At 45.1% G+C, this 19143-nt stretch overlaps 2 protein-coding genes across 2 annotated transcripts; both read right to left on the reverse strand.

Moving 5' to 3' along the window:
• Positions 1–1843: 1843 nt before the first annotated feature.
• LOC141981344 (fatty acid-binding protein, adipocyte-like) lies at positions 1844–4260 on the reverse strand. The gene is made up of 4 exons (XM_074943025.1): positions 4188–4260; positions 2934–3106; positions 2511–2612; positions 1844–1894 (listed from the first exon to the last, which is right to left on the reverse strand). Exons 1-4 carry the CDS (start codon positions 4258–4260, stop codon positions 1844–1846), a joined length of 399 nt encoding a protein of 132 aa, XP_074799126.1.
• A 4948-nt stretch (positions 4261–9208) lies between these two features.
• On the reverse strand, positions 9209–11281 carry LOC141981345 (myelin P2 protein-like). The gene is made up of 4 exons (XM_074943026.1): positions 11209–11281; positions 10748–10920; positions 9866–9967; positions 9209–9247 (listed from the first exon to the last, which is right to left on the reverse strand). The coding sequence occupies exons 1-4, from the start codon at positions 11279–11281 to the stop codon at positions 9209–9211; spliced, it is 387 nt and encodes a 128-aa protein (XP_074799127.1).
• Between the last annotated feature and the right edge of the window lie 7862 nt (positions 11282–19143).

Below are 19143 nucleotides of genomic sequence, written 5' to 3' on the forward strand. Positions count from 1 at the left end.
CAGGGAAGGCTGATGCAAAGAATTCATTTAGCTTCCCCACAACAGACTTGTCTTCGAGTGCTCCTTTTGCACTTTGATCATCCATTAGCCCCACTGATTATTTGGCAGGCTTCCTGCTTTTGATATACTTAAATTTTCTTTTTGCAGGTAGTGTTTGTGTCTTTTACTAGTTGCTCTTCAGATTCTTTTTGGGCCTGCCTATTTATCCTTGACTTGCCCAAATTTATATTCCTTTCTATTTTCCTCAGCAGGATTTGACTTCCAATTTTAAGATTGGATTTTGTCTCTTACTCTACTAAGGAGAGATTTTCAGTGGCGGGTAGCCTTATAGCAACACACAGCCATTGGTTTGTAATGTTCTACAGTTCAATTAGTAAGAATTTTAATAGGTTACTAAAGACCTTTATGAATTCTTCATGGGAATTGGTTTTTCCATTACCACCCCCACACTAACCCCACCAATCCCAATGGGACAGAATGTATTATAGCCCATGGCAGATGAGAGATTTGTTTAGAGCAGCATTTTTCAGAGTGGGAAAGGTGGACAGTTATGATACAATGACAAATATTTCCAAAAACCAGCAGCTTCATGTTCCTGAGATCCTAGAAGCCCTGTTTGCTCTTTTTGTGATTATACTTTGCCCTTTCCCTCCTGACTACACTGCTACCGGATAACACAGTTTAAGCAGAGCAGAGGAACCAGGTGCTGGGACCCCTTCGCTCCCTACCATTGAATGCAAACTGCCTCCTCACCATCTTTATTCTTTGGTTTAAAAGAAGTTCCATTTCATCAATGCCTTGGGGATCAGAGATAGGCCTTACATCAAGTGTAGAAGGTGGATGCTGGGGGGGGCGGGGGAGAAGAGGATTGAAGAGATGATTCAAGCTTGCTTTGACTAAGGACCTACTCCAAAGCCCTCATGTAAAGGTGTAGAATCTCCAGTTTAAACTAAGCTGTCACAGCTGTGGTCAGCAGAGGCACTAAAGAGCTAGTCCTTTAACAAGCTAAATTCCAAATCATTGTGGGATTGGAAAAATTGGAGCCCAGTAGTAGGAGAGAAGGTAGAAATCTAGTCTCTCCCTCCCCCCGCCCAAAACCAACAACCTGTTTTTTGTAGCGACACCGATCTCCCTTCAAAAGGGCTGGGAACATAGGACTTCCAAAAAAAGGGCTGTTGCTGCTTCTTTGGAGAAAGTTTGAAGACTTCCTGGGTTAGAGCTCCAGTACTGAATACAACTTCAGGTTTCAGAAGGCAAGCTTATGTCCCTGCACTCTGAATACATACTAGCTCGTTAGTCTTTCAATCAAGGCAGAAAAAAGATTTCAGTCTCTTTTAGAAGATGGCCCACAGAAGGGACATAATCTAGCTTCGCAGTAGATCCCCTATGGAGTGATTGACCCCATAACAGACAAGGACTAACATGAAACTTGGAAGTTACTCACCCCAGCCTCTGCTGTTGACAGACTAAGTCCTTTCAGCATTTAATTTTTACGTAGAATGGTATTACTATATCTGTTGCACCTCAAACTATAAACAGCGTGGTTTATTTTCTTGAAGTGCAGATTAGGATGCTCATTTTTGTGCACAGCCAATGTAGAGTTATATTAACAGCATTGTAATCTACACCACATTAACATTTGTTCAGAGAGACATTAATTTCAGAATATTTTATTTAGCAACCACATTAACATTTCTGGTTACATTAGTGTTTTTAATTAGGATTCTGCACCCATTAGGCCTTTTCTTCAGGCAACAAAACTAAGAAGCAGGAGAAGTGTAGTTTCCTGGACCTGAACTCATTCTCAGACCAAGTTAGACACACTCCTGGATGTGGAGTTTACTCATGCTCTCTCATAGACTCTAGTGCAAGTGATATTGTTCATGGTGTATTCCTGTAAGAAAAAAGGGAGTTTATTGAAACTCATGAACTATCAGTGAGATTCAGACTGCTGTTGAAATAAGAGCCAAACTATAGTATAGTACTTTAATAATTCCCTAGATACAGATCTGGGTTCTTTGCCTTTTCCTTCAATTTAAGCAGAAGAGGAAAGGACATTTTGTCCATTATTGCAATAAGACAATGGTGCTAATCGCTTCATCTCAGCCTTGACCATCCCAAAAAGTGGGTCATGTTTAGGTAGTTCTCATTTGCTTCCATTGGGTTTCATCTTACTCCACTTCCGTTGGAGCATAGGTACATTTTGACTATGCAATTCAAACAGGGTTTTTCTGGTTACAGCAGCAGTAGTTTAGACAGTGCTGCCATGTGTGCAGCCAGCCATTCACCAGTTAATTCTTCCACACACGGGACTGAGCTTTGCTTCCCACCCCCAGCAGGTATAGATATTTGAGGCAGGTGGGGAACAGTTCCACACTAAATCATAGTCTAGGCAGTCAGAAGGAATGCAATTAAGTGGCTTTTTAGAAAGGCTTGGGTTTGTTTGAATCAGCCCTGATGCAACTCCATTAAGTTCTAGTTAATGCCAGTAGTCAAATGATCTCACTCACCACAATCATCTTTCCATCCGCTAGTTTTCTCTTTATTGTGGTCTCTTTACCATCCCACTTCTGCACCTGAATTATTGAGCCTTCTTCCAAGGTGACAATGCTCTGCAAAGAGTGTAATTGACCAGAATCAGAGTTAGGGGGACAGTCTGAAGTTTAGAACTGGAGAACTGAGATGTTTCCAGCTCAGCTATTTGTGTTTGTTAATGCAAGAACACATGCTAGCAAAGTTGACTGCTCCCATTCTTGTTATCCAACAGCAGGCACTGATGGTTAAAAATGAGTTTAGGATATTTAAAATGGTATTTAACCCAGAACCAAGTTTCACATTCTCTGAACACTTTGAGTAGTGCACTTTCTCCCTTCAGTTTGTTTCTCCTCAATGGAGTAGTGGGAATGAAGGATGAGTGCTGCTTTAGTACTCACCTTGGTTTTCCTGTCATCTGCTGTGGTTTCGTCAAACTCCTCCTCCAACTTGAAGGAGACCTCAGTATTTTTGAAAGTACTCTTGGTTTTGATGGTTATCACATCACCATCTGTGCTGATGGTCACAGTGGGTTTGGCCAGGCTGCCCAGTTTCCTGGTGGCTAAACCCACACCTGCAGAGGCACAAGACACTTATGTTCACTGTCAGGAAGCAAGACATTTCTTTAAAAAGTGTCTACCCTCTCTGTGTGGGCCATTCAAGACACATGTTGGGAGTTCAAGCTCAATGTCTCATCAGACCTGAATGTTTCTAGCCACCTGACAACCAGGCTACTTAAGCCTCTTATTTATACAGCTGACAGGCCTGTAAAAAAAGTCTCACACACACACAAAATTAAATTGAAATGGTAGCATAGTTCCATCAGCAGCTGACAAACCCTATCCCACATGGAATCTAGAATGAGCTGGTGTAGGGAGGTCAGCTTGATGAGCTTTGCATTTTCAGTTTAAAAGGTACATTCTGCTGCTAACATCCTCTCAGCAAGGCAGTAATCACAAGGTAGAGGACTTTAACCCAATCAGTGATCCCCAAAGCTATGCAGGTTTTAGATTTACCCTCCTTCAGGGTTCCAATTATAGCTCAGCTGTTACCCATTCACTGCTTCCCCTAAGCACTGCACTCTGGTGCCAGGAATAGTAAGTTATTGGTGATATTTCTAGCTCCGATACCAACATCCACATTTTGGTCTCTTACAACAGAGAATCTGAGACAACACCATTGATGTGCTCTGGATGTACACCAGCATAGATCAAAACAAGATTTAGCCTTCAGTTGTTTAGCTTACATTACTTTACAGTGGTAGATGCTAGGAGCCAGAGCCTGGCCTTCTATGTCCCAATTATCAAGACAGACTTTTTCTACACATGCTACTGAACAAGCAAATTACACCTACAATGTTATAGCAGCAGCTTCTTCCCTTTCAATCCTAATCCTAAAGATGCAAGGTCAGAATCCCATATAAAGGGATAGGAAGACAGTAGGCATTTCTAGTTAACAGAAGCAACATTTCCTTTTTAAAAAAGGAATTTAAACTCTGATACATCCTCATTTTTTCCTTATTGAGTACTAGGGAACTACATAAGCAAGGGTCCTTAAGAACAATGAAAGAAATCCCAGGACAAGTAAGTGGCTAGTTATGCTTTCCCTGCTGAACAGTGGAACATCCTCAAATATCACAATATCATTTTTCTCACCCAGTTCTTTCATATAGTCCTCAAATTTTTCACTGGAGACAAACTTCCAGATTCCCACAAACAGGTCACACATTCTGTAGGGCTAGTTAAATAATGCTCCACAGGGGAAAAGTCAGCAACTCTCAGTAAGAAGGAGCAAAAGAAAATGGAGAAACCACCTTAGATAGCTTCTTTAAAAGGATGACCTGAACATGTGATTCTCTGGGGCTGACCAATGGGAACTGAAGTGTTTTTGGAGACTCCATTCCAGGAGCAGATTACATCAGAGGCTCCATTTCACTTCCATTTCTTTTAGTGCAAAACCCCAATCAAAAGTGGTAGCAACACCTTAAAGCTGAATGAATTATGCGAACAGGATCCTGACATTTGATACATCTTAAAGTCCAAACATACCATGTTTCATAGCTTCAAAAAAAATTTCCCCAACAGAAGAACTTCTTACCTGCTTTCCTAAATGAGAGCAGCAGTAGTTTTAAAGGAACACCAAAATTAACAAAGAAGGCTACAGTACACCAATAAACAGCAAAATGGGTGTTAGCGGGTCTTTCCTGTATCAACATAATAACAAAAGAAAATGGGTATTTGAAAACAAAACAGAATATTAATTTTAAAACTACATTGTGTCTGAGAATATTTTACCTACTACAGAGACAATTAATCCTAAGATTCTTATAAATGAAAGAAGTTAAACTAATATTTTCTCTGTTTATTGTTTGATTGCTTTGTTCATTGGACAACACTTTATGCATAGTCAGTTCCATTTGTTGTTTGTGTGCATCTCTCACAAAGCACCACGGGAGAGCAAGACATTTAAAAAACTAAGGACATGAGGCTTTAAAGTACAAACTTGGCTGGGTGACCTGGGAATACACTGTAGCTGTGACAATATTTAATTTATTGTCAAGTAGATGTTGTCCTTCCAACAGGTGACAAAGTCTACAGCAGGAGGCATATCAGAAAGGGCAGAGCAATGGGATCAGACAAACCCCTTGACTGCTTCAAATGGAGACTGAGGTCCGAGGGTGTCCAAAAAGAACACAGGTATTGATGTCTTTGGGATTGAAGACAGGGACCATAAAGATGCTGCTGCTCTTGCGGCCACATTAAGGGAGCTAGTGACTTTGGAGTTCTGCCCCCAAAAGGCCCTATGGAGGAGGCAGGTAGTACTTGGGGCTGAATTATGGTGTTTACGTCTGAGACTTGGAGCAACATCAGTGGAAAAACTCCCATTGACTTCAATGGGGCCAGGATTTCATGTTTGGTGTCAGTGGGCTGCCTGTATTTCTTGCCCCGGTGGAGGGAGTTAGTGGGCATGAAGATTTTTGATGCTACTATATTTTAAAAACAGTTTTCATTTTTATGGGTGTCTTAGTGTAGGATTGATGGCTGTACCGGCAACATACACATAAGGAATGGAAGATGAGATGCTGCAAAAAGTAAAGGGAGTAAGCAGTGGGATTTGGCATACACCTTGCTAGATCTGTGCTTTCTTTCCTTTTTTCTAAATCTTTTTTCTTTTAAAATATATTCTATCACCAGTTTTGTGATCACTTTTCCAAGAAATGGACTGAACTTTTCAGTTGCAAATGGACAATTTTTCAAATCACATCTATGTGTTGTATGTCTCATGGCCACTCCTCTACAGATTCACATGTGGGGAGATTCCTGCTGTGTCATCTCCTAGTAAAATCCAGCATCAGGGTGAGCTGAGATAATATACTATTGGTTGCTTTTGGTGTTGGAAGCACCTTTCCTGCCTTGGACAAAAGGCAGAAAAATCATAAGAGGAAAAGGTGAGGGAGGCCACTTGCTATCAAACAACTAGTAGATGAGTGTGTATTTTTTTAAAACAAAATAAAGCATTAATGTGTTAGGGTGGAAGTAGAATCCAAGTGGTGGACTATAAATGGAACAAAGGAAACTGGAGAAACAGGGAACTGAAGCCTAGAGTTTGTGTTCTGCATTACCTCAGGAAATTTACTTCTGGCCACTCTTTTAAAAGACAGCTGAGAAAGTAAGTCATAGCCTACAAATTATCTGATCACCATAGTGGAAAGCTCTGCTGGTAAGGGAGGGATGAATACCAGAGGAACACCCCTGAACAAACTTCTCCTGTGATCCAAATATTTTACATTTAGTTGAAGTGTGATAGCTAAGAATCTTACAGTCCCATGACCTTCTGAGGATATTGAGTAACTCAAGATGTAAGAACAAGAAAAAGAATCACACCTGATTCAGATATAAATGCCAGTATTCAGAGAATGGGAGGTATAGAAGTACTCAGTGTACAGTTCATTTTCCACAGCATTTTGGAAACTACTTTTATTAGTTTATTAGTTTGCTGCTCTAGTTCGGTTAGACCTAAGCTGAGCTGCAAACTGTTGGAATTTTTACATAGAACCATAGAAAATTAGGGTTGGAAGAGACCTCAGAAGGTAATCTAGTCCAACCCTCTGCTCAAAGCAGGAACAACCCCAACTAACTCATCCTAGCCAGGGCTTTGTCAAGCTAGGCCTTAAAAACCTCTAAGGATGGAGATTCCACCACCTCCCTAGGTAACCCATTCCAGTGCTTCACCACCCTCCTAGTGAAATAGTTTTTCCTAATATCCAACCTAGACCTCCCCCACTGCAATTTGAGACCATTGCTCCTTGTTCTGTTATCTGCCACCACTGAGAACAGCCTAGCTCCATCCTCTTTGGAACCCCCCTTCAGGTAGTTGAAGGCTGCTATCAAATCCCCCTTCACTCTTCTCTTCTGCAGACTAAATAAGCCCAGTTCCCTCAGCCTCTCCTCATAAGTCATGTACCCCAGCCCCCTAGTCATTTTTGTTGCCCTGTGCTGGGCTCTCTCCAATTTTTCCACATCCCTTCTGTAGTGGGGGGCCCAAAACTGGACACAATACTCCAGATGTAGCCTCACCAGTGCCAAATAGAGGGGAATAATCACTTCCCTCAATCTGCTGGCAATGCTCCTAATAATGCAGCCCAATATACCATTAGCCTTCTTGGCAACAAGGGCACACTGTTGACTCATGTACAGCTTCTCGTCCACTGTAATCGCCAGGTCCTTTTCTGTGGACTGCTGCTTAGCCAGTCGGGCGCCAGCCTGTAGCAGCGCATGGGATTCCTCCATCTTAAGTGCAAGACTCTGCACTTGTCCTTGTTGAACCTCATCAGATTTCTTTTGGCTCAATCCTCCAATTTCTCTAAGTCCCTCTGGACCCTATCCCTACTCTCTAGCATATCTACTTCTCCCCCCAGCTTAGTGTCATCTACACGCTTGCTGAGGAGGGCAATCCATACCATCACCCAGATCATTAATGAACAAAACCGGCCCTAGGGCACGCTGCTTGATACCGGCTGCCAACTAGACATCGAGCTGTTGATCACTACCCGTTGAGCCCAACAATCTAGCCAGCTTTCTATCCACTGTATAGTCCATTCATCCAATCCATACTTCTTTAACTTGTTGGCAAGAATACTGTGGGAGACTGTATCAAAAGTTTTGCTAAAGTCAAGGTATCTCATATCCACTGCTTTCTCCATATCCACAGAGCCAGTTATCTCATTGTAGAAGGCAATCAGGTTGGTCAGGCATAACTTGCCCTTGTGAATCCATGTTAACTGTTCCTGATCACCTTCTTCTCCAAGTGCGTCAAAATGTACTTGCTTATTGCAGCAGAGTTATACTTGCTTTCCAGTTAGTACCTTACATGGGTAACTGTGCTGCACTATTTGCATGATTACACTATTAAGCTTCCATGGCTAGATACTGTTTGGAGTAAAACAGGTGTCTGATCCCACAGCTCATGTACTATGGAACTCAATTTGGAGGGGCTTCCCCACGTGTAGGTTGAGAAATTGATCTATTTGATAACTGCCATCAGATAGCTCTTTGATAAAGATGGCAATTGCTGAGGAAGCAAGTGTTATTGCTTTAGCTAGAACAGAAGCGTCAGTCATTCTAGTAATGGGAGATAATATTGTAATCACAGGGTTTAAGGCTAGAGGAGCCACCAGATCATCTGGTCTGACCTCCGGTCTATCACAGACCACCACTCAGCACCTGCACACAGCCCAAAAACTGAATAGTTTGGTCCGATTTACAACCCTGTGGAGACTAGATTATGTGCCACAGGCAGAGAACAGGAAGGACAGAGGTACACCAATGCCCAAGCCCCCCACAACGCCAGGGAAATGATTAAGTGAGATATATACCCAAATAATCCTGGCAAGTGACCTGCTCCCATACACTGCAGAGCAAGGCAACCTTCTCCTGCTTCCCTCCCCCCACAGGTCAGTGCCAATCTGATCAGGGGAACATTCCTTTCTAACCTCACATACTGTGATCAGCTAGACCCTGAGAATGGGAGCAAGAACCAGCCAGCCAAGCAGAGAGAACGCTCATCAGTGCTACTTCAGAGCCCTGGCCCTCCCCATCAAGCATCCCATCCCCAGTGTCCCCTGATGCTTCAGAGGAAGCAAATAAAAAACAAAAAATCCTCTCCAGAATACACTGGGGATTTGTGTAGAGGGAAGGAAAGAAATATATATCTCTTGACCCCTGCAGGCAGCCGGCTGAAACTCTGCAGCATGAGTTTAGGAACAAAACAAACCGGAAGTGAGCCTAGGGCTGTTGATTCCCCATCCCCAATCACTAGCAATGACTGACAGGGTTACTGGGGTTTTTTTTTGGTTTTTAAAAAAACCCCACACCCAAACAAACCTCTCTCTCTACCACTGCTTGATAATGGTGGTTTGTATTTCAGTGCTATTTTTGGACTGGCAGAGAGTCAGCTAAGAGTAGACTATTCCACCATGTGTTCAGAAGCGACTTATTTAATAGCCACAGTCACCAATAGCTCAAATTAGTTACAGAACTGCTTTGAATGTATTTGTTTCTCAAGGTGAAGCAAGATGCTTGTGCAAGCAGACAGCAGTGTAGTGCAGCTAGTCCTCGATCAGAACTTGCGGCTGAGAATCTGTTCTGGTGTGGAGACGGGAATTCCTCATGCTCTCTCAGACTCTAGTGCAGGTGACATTGTTCATGGTGCATTCCTAGCAGGGGGAAAAAATATAAAATTGACTGAAACTTCTGAACTATCACACCAGAATTTTATGAGTCTAAGTAGGGCAAGGATGTTTGTCATTTCTCAGAGTCAAGGGTGTTTATTTAGTGCCCATCACTAGGATATTCATGTTAGCAGAAAAAGAAACCAGACATTTCTTGCCTCCAAGAACTCTTTAGTGCTAGCGGATCACTAAATATACTCTACTTCTCTGCCTAGTGCACTTGAACAGCAGGCCTTATCTTCCCCTAGATTCCTGTTCATCACGTAGCAGCTAGTACAGTGATACAGCCCATAGGTGCTGGAACTAGGGGTGCTGCTGCATCCCCTGGCTTTAAGTGGTTTCCATTATATACCGGGTTACAGTTTGGTTCAATGCATCTCAGCACCTGCACTATAGAAGTTGTTCCAGCACCCTGATACAGACCTTATTTTTGGTCTCTTTAGGGCTTCCCCACCAGTTTTATTTCAAGTGAAGCTTCCCTATGCTGTATATTCTTCCCTTGTTCACCATCATAAGTCACAGCAGCATTTAGTTTGTACTTTTCTATTTCAAAAGAATTTAGTGCCCAGATGAGCGTTTAAAAAAAAAAAAGATTGAACTCACCACAACCATCTTCCCATCCACCAGCGCTCTCTTGATTGTGGTCTGTTTGCCATCCCACTTCTGCACCTGAGTCAGAGAGCCATTGTCCATGGTTACAGTGCTCTGCCAAAAGAAGAGAAGTAAATGGACCCTGAGATATTCTGATGGGACACTTTCAGTCTCTCCTTTTGCAGCTATCTACTTCAAATAAATTAATTGGGCCACCACGTGAGACTCACTCTGTTGTCCGAGTACTTAGGGCACTCACCTGAGAGGTGGGAGATGCCTGTACAAATTCCTTCTTCTCAGGCCAGGTGAACGTGGGGGATTTAAACTGAAGTCTCCCACAACCCTAACCACTGGGCTATGGAAGGCTGCCACCACCACCTCCACCCCCTGCAAACCATTCTGGCCGGGTTCCAGCTGTGGGCTGCAAGCAGGAGATAGGCACCCAATTCTGTGAGAGGGAGGGACCTTACACCACACCCCTCTCATTGTCATCTCCCATTGGCTAGCTTAGGCAGTTCACTGCCTAGCATGCCAGTTTCTGTGGATCCAGGTCTAATGTCTGTGGATCATTCTGCAGGTGCCCGTCTCTGCTCATGCATTGTATAATAAGCCTAGGCACCTAACTCAGGCTTTGTGAATCCCAGGGATTTTCTGGTTGCCTAGACGTTAGACCTGGATCCGCAAAGAGACTTCGATGTTGCCATGCCTTAGACCTTAGAAGAGAGGTGGGATTTAGTCTGTGGGTACATGATTGCCCTAGAGTCAGCCAGAAGAGCCAGCCATGGAGACTGGGAAGGAAGAAAGTCACATCAAGACAAAAATAATCATAAGCAAGAAAGGGCACAAACCCAGGTGTCCGTTGCAGGAGGATTAGCCTGAAGGATTAGCCCTCACCATGGTTTTCCTGTCATCTACTGTGGTTTCTTCAAACTCTTCTCCCAGCTTGAAGGAGCTCTTGGTGTTTTTAAAGGTGCTCTCTGTCTTGATGGTTATTATATCCCCATTGATGCTGATGATCATACTGGGCTTGTCCAGGCTGCCAAGTTTCCTAGTAATAAAACCCACCCCTTGAAAAAGAAAAGCAAAAGTTAACCACTTGGATTTTACATGCACATCCAGAAGGGACACATAGCTCACTGGAACTTGCTGAACAGGTCTGTGGATGTATGAGAAGTCATCTCACTAACACTTGAGTGGGCTCTAGCTGGAGTACAAAGGAGAACACTGAGATTAGCAGAAATATAGAAAGGGGAAAAATCTATGAGGTAAAAAACTGTTATTTTTATGGTCACTTTTGAAATTGACACAGCCACTAGATTAAAGTGTGCTTATACATGCTAGGTCACATGCCTTACCCAGTTCTTTCATATAGCTGTCAAAGTTTTCACTAGAAATGAGTTTCCAGGCTCCTAAAAATACCTCACACATGATATAGACAATGGTTGATACTATTACTAAGCAAAGAAGAAATTACTCTCACTAGAAGACCTGAAGCTATTATGAGCTACATAAGCTCAATGACTTCCTTTTAAAGGTGCCCTGAACATGTGATACTCAGCGACATCCAATCAGGAGAGGCAATGCAAAGACACCAATCATTTCCTTTTTCTTTCTTTTAGCATAAATCTAAAATCCTTACAGCTGGCAGAGTACACAAGGAAAGTTGTTAAGTAAAGGATGGTAGTCCCAAAGGTAGCTTCTAAGCCCTGGTCTACACTAGGACTTTAGGTCGAATTTAGCAGCGTTAAATCGATGTAAACCTGCACCTGTCCACACGATGAAGCCCTTTATTTCGACTTAAAGGGCTCTTAAAATCGATTTCCTTACTCCACCCCTGACAAGTGGATTAGCGCTTAAATCGGCCTTGCTGGGTCGAATTTGGGTACTGTGGACACAATTCAACGGTATTGGCCTCCGGGAGCTATCCCAGAGTGCTCCATTGTGACCGCTCTGGACAGCACTCTCAACTCAGATGCACTGGCCAGGTACACAGGAAGAGAACTGCGAACTTTTGAATCTCATTTCCTGTTTGGCCAGCGTGGCAAGCTGCAGGTGACCATGCAGAGCTCATCAGCAGAGGTGACCATGATGGAGTCCCAGAATTGCAAAAGAGCTCCAGCATGGACTGAACAGGAGGTACGGGATCTGATCGCTGTATGGGGAGAGGAATCCGTGCTATCAGAACTCGGTTCCAGTTTTCGAAATGCCAAAACCTTTGTCAAAATCTCCCAGGGCATGAAGGACAGAGACCATAACAGGGACCCGAAGCAGTGCCGCATGAAACTGAAGGAGCTGAGGCAAGCCTACCAGAAAACCAGAGAGACGAACGGCCGCTCCGGGTCAGAGCCCCAAACATGCCGCTTCTATGATGAGCTGCATGCCATTTTTGGGGGTTCAGCCACCACTACCCCAGCCGTGTTGTTTGACTCCTTCAATGGAGAGGGAGGCAACATGGAAGCAGGTTTTGGGGACGAAGAAGATGATGATGATGATGAGGTTGTAGATAGTTCACAGCAAGCAAGCGGAGAAACCGGTTTTCCCGACAGCCAGGAACTGTTTCTCACCCTGGACCTGGAGCCAGTACCCCCCGAACCCACCCAAGACTGCCTCCTGGACCCGGCAGGCGGAGAAGGGACCTTCCGGTGAGTGTACCTTTTAAAATACTATACACGGTTTAAAAGCAAGCATGTGAAAGGATTAATTTGCCCTGGCATTCGCGGCTCTCCTGGATGTACTCCCAAAGCCTTTGCAAAAGGTTTCTGGGGAGGGCAGCCTTATTGCGTCCTCCATGGTAGGACACTTTACCACTCCAGGCCAGTAACACATACTCGGGAATCATTGTACAACAAAGCATTGCGGTGTATGTTTGCTGGCGTTCAAACAGCATCCGTTCTTTATCTCTCTGTGTTATCCTCAGGAGAGTGAGATATCATTCATGGTCACCTGGTTGAAATAGGGTGCTTTTCTTCAGGGGACACTCAGAGGAGCCCGTTCCTGCTGGGCTGTTTGCCTATGGCTGAACAGAAATGTTCCCCGCTGTTAGCCACGGGGAGGGGGAGGGTTGAGGGGGTAGCCACGCGGTGGGGGGAGGCAAAATGCGACCTTGTAACGAAAGCACATGTGCTATGTATGTAAAGTTAACAGCAAGGTTTACCCTGAAAGAGTGTAGCCACTGTTTTATAAAATGTGTCTTTTTAAATACCGCTGTCCCTTTTTTTTTCTCCACCAGCTGCACGTGTTTCAATGATCACAGGATCTTCTCCTTTCCAGAGGCTAGTGAAGATTAGAAAGAAAAAAAAACGCACTCGTGATGAAATGTTCTCTGAGCTCATGGTGTCCTCCCACACTGACAGAGCACAGACGAATGCGTGGAGGCAAATAATGTCAGAGTGCAGGAAAGCACAAAATGACCGGGAGGAGAGATGGCGGGCTGAAGACAGGGCTGAAGCTCAAATGTGGTGGCAGTGTGATGAGAGGAGGCAGGATTCAATGCTGAGGCTGCTGGAGGATCAAACCAGTATGCTCCAGTGTATGGTTGAGCTGCAGCAAAGGCAGCTGGAGCACAGACTGCCACTACAGCCCCTGTGTAACCAACCGCCCTCCTCCCCAAGTTCCATAGCCTCCTCACCCAGACGCCCAAGAACGCAGTGGGGGGGCCTCCGGCCAACCAGCCACTCCACCCCAGAGGATTGCCCAAGCAACAGAAGGCTGGCATTCCATAAATTTTAAAGCTGTAAACTTTTAAGGTGCTGTGTGGCATTTTCCTTCCCTCCTCCACCACCCCTCCTGGGCTACCTTGGTAGTCATCCCCCTGTTTGTGTGATGAATGAATAAAGAATGCATGAATGTGAAGCAACAATGACTTTATTGCCTCTGCAAGCGGTGATCGAAGGGAGGAGGGGAGGGTGGTTAGCTTACAGGGAAGTAGAGTGAACCAAGGGGCGGGGGGTATCATCAAGGAGAAACAAACAGAACTTTCACACCGTAGCCTGGCCAGTCATGAAACTGGTTTTCAAAGCTTCTCTGATGCGTACCGTGCCCTCCTGTGCTCTTCTAACCGCCCTGGTGTCTGGCTGCGCATAACCAGCAGCCAGGCGATTTGCCTCAACCTCCCACCCCGCCATAAACGTCTCCCCCTTACTCTCACAGATATTGTGGAGCGCACAGCAAGCAGTAATAAAAGTGGAAATATTGGTTTCGCTGAGGTCTAACCGACTCCGTAAACTGCGCCAGCGCGCCTGTAAACATCCAAATGCACATTCTACCACCATTCTGCACTTGCTCAGCCTGTAGTTGAACAGCTCCTGACTACTGTCCAGGCTGCCTGTGTACGGCTTCATGAGCCATGGCATTAAGGGGTAGGCTGGGTCCCCAAGGATAACTATAGGCATTTCAACATCCCCAACAGTTATTTTCTGGTCTGGGAATAAAGTCCCTTCCTGCAGCTTTTGAAACAGACCAGAGTTCCTGAAGATGCGAGCGTCATGTACCTTTCCCGGCCATCCCACGTTGATGTTGGTGAAACGTCCCTTGTGATCCACCAGAGCTTGCAGCACTATTGAAAAGTACCCCTTGCGGTTTATGTACTCGGTGGCTTGGTGCTCCGGTGCCAAGATAGGGATATGGGTTCCGTCTATGGCCCCACCACAGTTAGGGAATCCCATTGCAGCAAAGCCATCCACTATGACCTGCACATTTCCCAGGGTCCCTACCCTTGATATCAGCAGATCTTTGATTGCGTGGGCTACTTGCATCACAGCAGCCCCCACAGTAGATTTGCCCACTCCAAATTGATTCCCAACTGACCGGTAGCTGTCTGGTGTTGCAAGCTTCCACAGGGCTATTGCCACTCGCTTCTCAACTGTGAGGGCTGCTCTCATCTTGGTATTCATGCGCTTCAGGGCAGGGGAAAGCAAGTCACAAAGTTCTATGAAAGTGCCCTTACGCATGCGAAAGTTTCGCAGCCACTGGGAATCGTCCCAGACCTGCAGCACTATGCGGTCCCACCAGTCTGTGCTTGTTTCCTGAGCCCAGAATCGGCGTTCCACAGCATGAACCTGCCCCATTAGCACCATGATGCATGCATTGGCAGGGCCCATGCTTTCAGAGAAATCTGTGTCCATGTCCTGATCACTCACGTGACCGCGCTGACGTCGCCTCCTTGCCCGGTATCGCTCTGCCAGGTTCTGATGCTGCATATACTGCTGGATAATGCGTGTGGTGTTTAATGTGCTCCTAATTGCCAAAGTCAGCTGAGCGGCCTCCATGCTTGCCTTGGTATGGCGTCCGCACAGAAAAAAGGCGCGGAACGATTGTCTGCCGTTGCTCTGATGGAGGGAGGGGCGACTGACGACATGGCTTACAGGGTTGGCTTCAGGGAGCTAAAATCAACAAAGGGGGTGGCTTTACATCAAGGAGTATTTCAGGCAGGACTTCACGGAGGGTTCCAATAAGAAATGGTGCACCTAAGTTATTGTTCTTATAGGAACAAGGAGGTTAGTCTGGCCTCTGATTGATACATGGCTAGATTTACCTCGCTGCACCTTCTCTGTGAGTGACTGCAGTGTGACCCAGAGGAATGAGTCCCCTAGACGGGGTGGGTGGGGGGGGAAGCAAATGAGTACAAAACAAATCTGGTCTATTTCTTGTTTTGATCCACTCCATCTATCTTTTACATCTTTGGCTGGCAGCAGACGGTGCAGAAGGACTGCATGCCATCCACATCTCATGGCTGCTCGGCAGAAGATGGTACAGTACGACTGCTAGCCATCCTCATCTCTTGCCTGCCCGGCAGAAGATGATGCAATAGGACTGCTAGCAATCCGCATCACCTGCCTGCTCACCATAAGATGGTTCAATAGGACTGACTGCAGGACTAAAGAGAATGACTTGATCAAGTCACTCCAAATTTAGTCCCTGCGCCCATGTCTGCCCAGGCGCTCCTGGCCGATGTGGCCAGGAGCACCTCGGACATGACGATGATGGCTACCAGTCCTATTGCACCGTCTGCTGCCACAAGGCAATGGGTTGCTGCTACTGTGTAGCAATGCAGTACCGCGTCTGCCAGCACCCAGGAGACATACGGTGACAGTGAGCTGAGCGGGCTCCATGCTTGCCATGGTATGGCGTCTGCACAGGTAACTCAGGAAAAAAGGCGCGAAACAATTGTCTGCCCTTGCTTTCACGGAGGGAGGGAGGGAACGGGGGCCTGATGATATGTACCCAGAACCACCCGCGACAATGTTTTAGCCCCATCAGGCATTGGGATCTCAACCCAGAATTCCAATGGGCAGCGGAGACTGCGGGAACTGTGGGATAGCTACCCACAGTGCAACGCTCCGGAAGTCGACTCTAGCCTTGGTACTGTGGAAGCACTCCACCGAGTTAATGCACTTAATGCACTTAGAGCATTTTCTGTGGGGACACACACACTCGAATATATAAAACCAATTTCTAAAAAAACGACTTCTATAAATTCGACCTAATTTCGTAGTGTAGACATACCCTAAATGAAATTGAGTTTTTTTCAATCAACTTTCCCAAATTAGAGAGGGATCAGCTGTAAAGAGACCTGTCAGTTTGTGTAGGCTCAAGAAGTCCCTTCCTGATGTGCCTGTGAGACCCACACAAGGCTTGATTACTGCCTGTGGTGATGCTTCCTGACTCCGAACAAGTACTTCCCTTTAAACTGAGCAAGTTCTGATTGCTCTCAAACCTGGCTCCATCAACATCTTATCTTCTCCCCGCCATGAGTACAGTGCTCAAATGGGGGCTGGGGGGAAGTGGTGATTTACTTCAACTTTTTGTCAACTTTCCCCCCACCTAGCTGCAGTGAAGAGGGCTGTTCTGTCATTACCACATACGACCCTCAATACCCACGTCAATTAAGAATTCTCCCAGTCACTCCAATTCATTCAAGAATTCTCTCTAATCCATTTCACCAGCAAGTCCTAGCCCCTGTGGGGAAGGGTGGGGGGGTCGCTCATTATTCAAGGATTGTTTGGGTTCCTTAAAACTCAGATGAGAAAGGCTGAGGTAGGAGGTATGCTAGGCAAGGCAGAGCGGTCAGACCAGACCAGACCAGACCAGACCAGAGCTGGGTGAGATTTTTTTTGACAAATAATTTATTTGCCAAAAATGCTCTTTTGGTCAACCCAAAACTGTTGGTATTTGCCATGATTTCACTGAATAGTTCAGGCCAAAATAAAATTTTGTGGGGAAGTGAGTTGCCATGCACAAAGCAGTGGTGGGCAAGGAGGGAGGGAGCAGCAACAGCAGCAGGAAACACCCAAGTTAAAGCTTTTAGGCTAGTGATTAGAGCACTCACCTGGGATGTAGGAAACCCAGGTTCAGTTCCCCACTCTGCCTGTTGTGGAAAGTGCCCTAATCACTTGGTTATAGCATAGTCTGGGGTAGGTCTCCCTCAGTGTCTCCTGTTGAAGCTGTTCTACTTTGCAGAAAATCCTTGACTAATCAGTGGACCAGAGAGAGTGAGAATCTCTCTTTTACCTAGCAGCCGGGGCATTCAGCGGGAGACTTTCTTGTTTCACCAGTTTTTTTGAAATTTACAGTTTAGGTTGAACCAATTTTTTTTTTTTTGGAACGGGGGTGGGTAAATGGACAAATCCCTTGGCTGTTGCAAATGGAGACTGGAGTCCTAGTCCAGAAAGATGACAGGTACTGATGTCTGTGAGGCTGGAGACAGAAACCATGAAGAGGCTGCTGCTACTGTGGTCACAGTAGGGGAGGTAGTGGCAGATAGTACTGGGAGCTTAATTATGGGTGTTTGCTGCTGAGACTTGGAGCAACATCAGTGTCAAAACTCCCATTGACTTCAATGGGGACAGGATTTCATTCCTGCTGTCTCGTCAGTGGGTTGGTAGCCTCTCTGGCCAGGATGGAGAGGACTTATCTGCAGATGTGTGTGAGAGAGAGAGGAAGCTCTTGGTTCTATTATCTTTTTCAGTTGTGATGTTTATAGAATCATAGAACTGGAAGGGACCTCGAGAGTCCCCTGCACTCAAGGCAGGACAAAGTATTATCTAGACCATCCCTTATAGGTGTTTGTCCAACCTGCTCTTAAAAATCCCCTATGATGGAGATTCTACAACCTCGTTAGGCAATTTATCCCAGTGCTTAACTACTCTGACAGTTAGGAAGTTTTTCCTAATGTCCAACCTAAACCACCCTTGCTGCAGTTTAAACCCATTGGTTCTTGTCCTATCCTCAGAGGTTAAGAAAAATAATTTTTCTCCCTCCTCCTTGCAACAACCTTTTATGTACTTGAAAACTGTTATCATGTCCCCTCTCAGTCTTCTCTTCTCCAGACTAAACAAACCCAGTTTTTCAATATTCCCTCATAGGTCATGTTTTCTAGACCTTTAATAATTTTTGTTGCTCCTCTCTGGACTTTCTCCAATTTGTCCACATCTTTCCTGAAATGTGGCGTCCAGAACTGGACATGATACTCCAGCTGAGGCCTAATCAGGGCGGAAAAATTTCTTCTCGTGTCTTTCTTACAACACTTCTGCTAATACATCCCAGAATGATGTTTGTTTTTGCAACAGCATTACACTGTTGACTCATATTTAGCTTGTGATCCACTCCGACCCTCAAATCCCTTTCCGCAGTACTCCTTCCTAGGCAGTCATTTCCCATTTTGTATGTGTGCAACTGATTGTTCCTTCCTAAGTGGAGTACTTTACATTTGTCCTTATTGAATGTCATCCTATTTACTTCAGACCATTTCGAATTTTAATCCTATCCTCCAAAGCACTTGCAACTGTTCCCAGCTTGATATCGTCTGCAAACTTTATAAGCGTACTCTCTATGCCATTATCTAAATCATTAATGAAGATATTGAACAGAACCGGACCCAGAACCGATCCCTGCAGGACCCCACTCGTTATGCCCTTCCAGCATGACTGTGAACCACTGTGGGTCTCCTAGTGCAGGATCAAAGGCTGTACTGGAACCATACAAATGAAAGATGGATAAGAAGCAACAAAAAGCAAAGGGAACGAGGAGTGGGATATGGTACACAGTTTGCTTGTTCCGTGCGTTCTTTCCTTTTTTCTTAGTCATTTTAGCAATATTCTATCACCAGGTCTGTAAGCACTTTCCCAAGAGCTAGGCTGATATTTTGCAGCAGCTGACGGACACTATTAAAAATCACTTCCAGCTATTTTACATCTCCTGGACGCCCCTGTCCCAATTCACATGTAAGGAGATACATATTGTCATCTTGTAAAGTCCAGCATCAGAATGATCTAAGATGAGTTAACTGGGCT

Source organism: Natator depressus, chromosome 2 (assembly GCF_965152275.1).
Source record: "Natator depressus isolate rNatDep1 chromosome 2, rNatDep2.hap1, whole genome shotgun sequence".
Classification (NCBI taxonomy): domain Eukaryota; kingdom Metazoa; phylum Chordata; order Testudines; family Cheloniidae; genus Natator; species Natator depressus.

Bases quoted from the DNA above. Each gene is read 5' to 3' on its own strand.
- LOC141981344 (XM_074943025.1), bottom strand. From the start codon at position 4,260: ATGTGTGACCTGTTTGTGGGAATCTGGAAGTTTGTCTCCAGTGAAAAA. The intron at 3,107-4,187 runs GTGAGAAAAATG...GTGCCTCTGCAG, and splicing joins GGACTATATGAAAGAACTGG to GTGTGGGTTTAGCCACCAGG. The intron at 1,895-2,510 runs GTGAGTGAGATC...TTTTTCTTACAG, and splicing joins CGGATGGAAAGATGATTGTG to GAATACACCATGAACAATAT.
- LOC141981345 (XM_074943026.1), bottom strand. From the start codon at position 11,281: ATGTGTGAGGTATTTTTAGGAGCCTGGAAACTCATTTCTAGTGAAAAC. The intron at 10,921-11,208 runs GTAAGGCATGTG...TTCTTTTTCAAG, and splicing joins CAGCTATATGAAAGAACTGG to GGGTGGGTTTTATTACTAGG. The intron at 9,968-10,747 runs GTGAGGGCTAAT...TTCTTTTGGCAG, and splicing joins TAGATGACAGGAAAACCATG to AGCACTGTAACCATGGACAA.